We start from the raw sequence: 1827 nt of genomic DNA on the forward strand, positions 1-1827 counted from the left end.
ACACACACACACACACGTAGAAAAATATTTAGTATACACATCCAGAAATGCATACACTATTATATATTGTACATATATTTATTAGTTTCAGATGTGGCCATTCTTGTATTTTGCTTGTTTACATTCTTGTATTTTGCACAACTCTGTTGCTTGTGAAGCTCACACACAAGAGTTTCACTCACATGTGCTGTACCAATGTACCTGCACATGTGATGTGACAATAAAAGTGATTTGATTTGATTTGATTTGACATTATACACAATGTAAAAGATCAAATGTAAATAATGTAAAAAAAATAAAATAAAATATGTAGATCAACAAAAGGCTTGTTTGAACAGAAAAGTTTTTAACTGTTTTTTAAAATAATCCACAGAGTCAAGTAAACGTAGTTGTAGTGGTAAACTGTTCCACAGCCTTGGTGCAACAGACTGAAAGGCTCCGCCCCTTTTGTCTTCAGTCGTGTACGGGGAACAACTAAGAGACTCTGAGTCTGTGAGCGGAGATGGCGAGCAGCAGTGTATTTTATAAGAAGCTTGGATAAGTAATCTGGAGCCATTTAGTGCTCTGTATGTTAAAACAAGAATTTTAAAGCGAATTCTAAACTCTATTGGGAGCCAATGTAAAGAATATAAGATGGGAGTGATGTGAACACGCTTGGTAGAGCGAGTTTGTAGAGCGAGAAAGTTGAGTACTGACTTGGATTAGTCAACATGATTCCCACCAGTGACAAAACATTTCAACATAGTGTTAAAAATCCAACTTTCTGAATCAGTGTGTCAAACTAAGAACTAACTGATTCGTGCATCACAGGAAGGTGATGTCTGAAACCAACAGGTGACGTCAGGTGGCTGGGGCTATCTTTTATTTACAGTCGTTTTGTTTGCTCGTTGTGATGACTGTGACACCCCGTCACGCTGCTGTGACAAACAGCACCTCATATGTGCTTACAAACAGGAAATACCTTCAACAGAAGAACAACAAATACACTTCAAACAACCTTCTGTTTGTTTGTTTTCTAACATCACAGGGACAGAAAGAGGCTCACAGTCCTACCAGGTACCCGTGCAGGTCTGCGGGCCGGTGGAGGAAGAGCTGGTGTAGAGCTCGCTCCATGTCCTGGGGGACTCTGCTCACTCGATAAAACTCCACGGCGGCGTTTTTCATTTCGTCAAAGTCGCGCTTGTCTTCGCAAACACGTTTACTAAACGCTCCGTGAGACATTTTTCGAGCCTCTCAGCTGTCTCTGCACGGTTTGTGGTTTTTGTTACCATAGAAACGTTGTGTTCACGTGACAACGGCAGGCCAGGTTTTTGCATTTCTTTCCGTTAGACGGAATAACCGGTTAGCGTGGATTAAACTTGGAGATATTTCCCCGTGACAGTGTTTATCTGTGTGAGCTCGTCGCGTTCCTGCAGACCGGGGATGGCTGTAACGACCCCTCATCAATTAGTTAATGGCTGATCACTTTGTGTTCCCCACTGTAACAAAATACAGCTGTACACTAATATTGTGTTATCATGCCTTACACACCACAGTCGCACAGGTTACAGATGCTGTCCAGTCTGTGCATTTCAGCGTGAGATTTACAAATCTATGTAGTTCAATATCTGTAATCTTTCTGTGTATTTGTGGTAAACTGACTCTGACAAATACAAACGTGATTTGGGAGATTTTCAAGTGTCAATTTAATTTTTTCAGTTTTATTGATGGAGTGCAAAATCACAACAACACTCACCTCAAGTCCTTAATTCCATGACGGGCTAATCTATTATTATTATTATTATTATTGTTATTATTATTATTATTATTATTATTATTATTATTATT

The 1827-nt window shown here is 39.4% G+C and overlaps 1 protein-coding gene across 2 annotated transcripts in view; it reads right to left on the reverse strand.

The window, feature by feature from the left end:
* Positions 1–1291, reverse strand: part of eno4 (enolase 4) — a 21368-nt gene extending 20077 nt beyond the window's left edge. For both annotated transcript variants that reach the window (XM_005747435.1, XM_005747436.1), the window contains exon 1: positions 1054–1291. In XM_005747435.1, coding sequence (XP_005747492.1) covers positions 1054–1221 — 168 coding nt within the window. In that variant the 5' untranslated portion in view covers positions 1222–1291. The remainder of the gene's footprint in view (positions 1–1053) is intronic.
* Between the last annotated feature and the right edge of the window lie 536 nt (positions 1292–1827).

This window comes from Pundamilia nyererei, unplaced genomic scaffold, assembly GCF_000239375.1.
Source record: "Pundamilia nyererei isolate P.nyererei 1_Seehausen unplaced genomic scaffold, PunNye1.0 scaffold00197, whole genome shotgun sequence".
NCBI lineage: Eukaryota > Metazoa > Chordata > Actinopteri > Cichliformes > Cichlidae > Pundamilia > Pundamilia nyererei.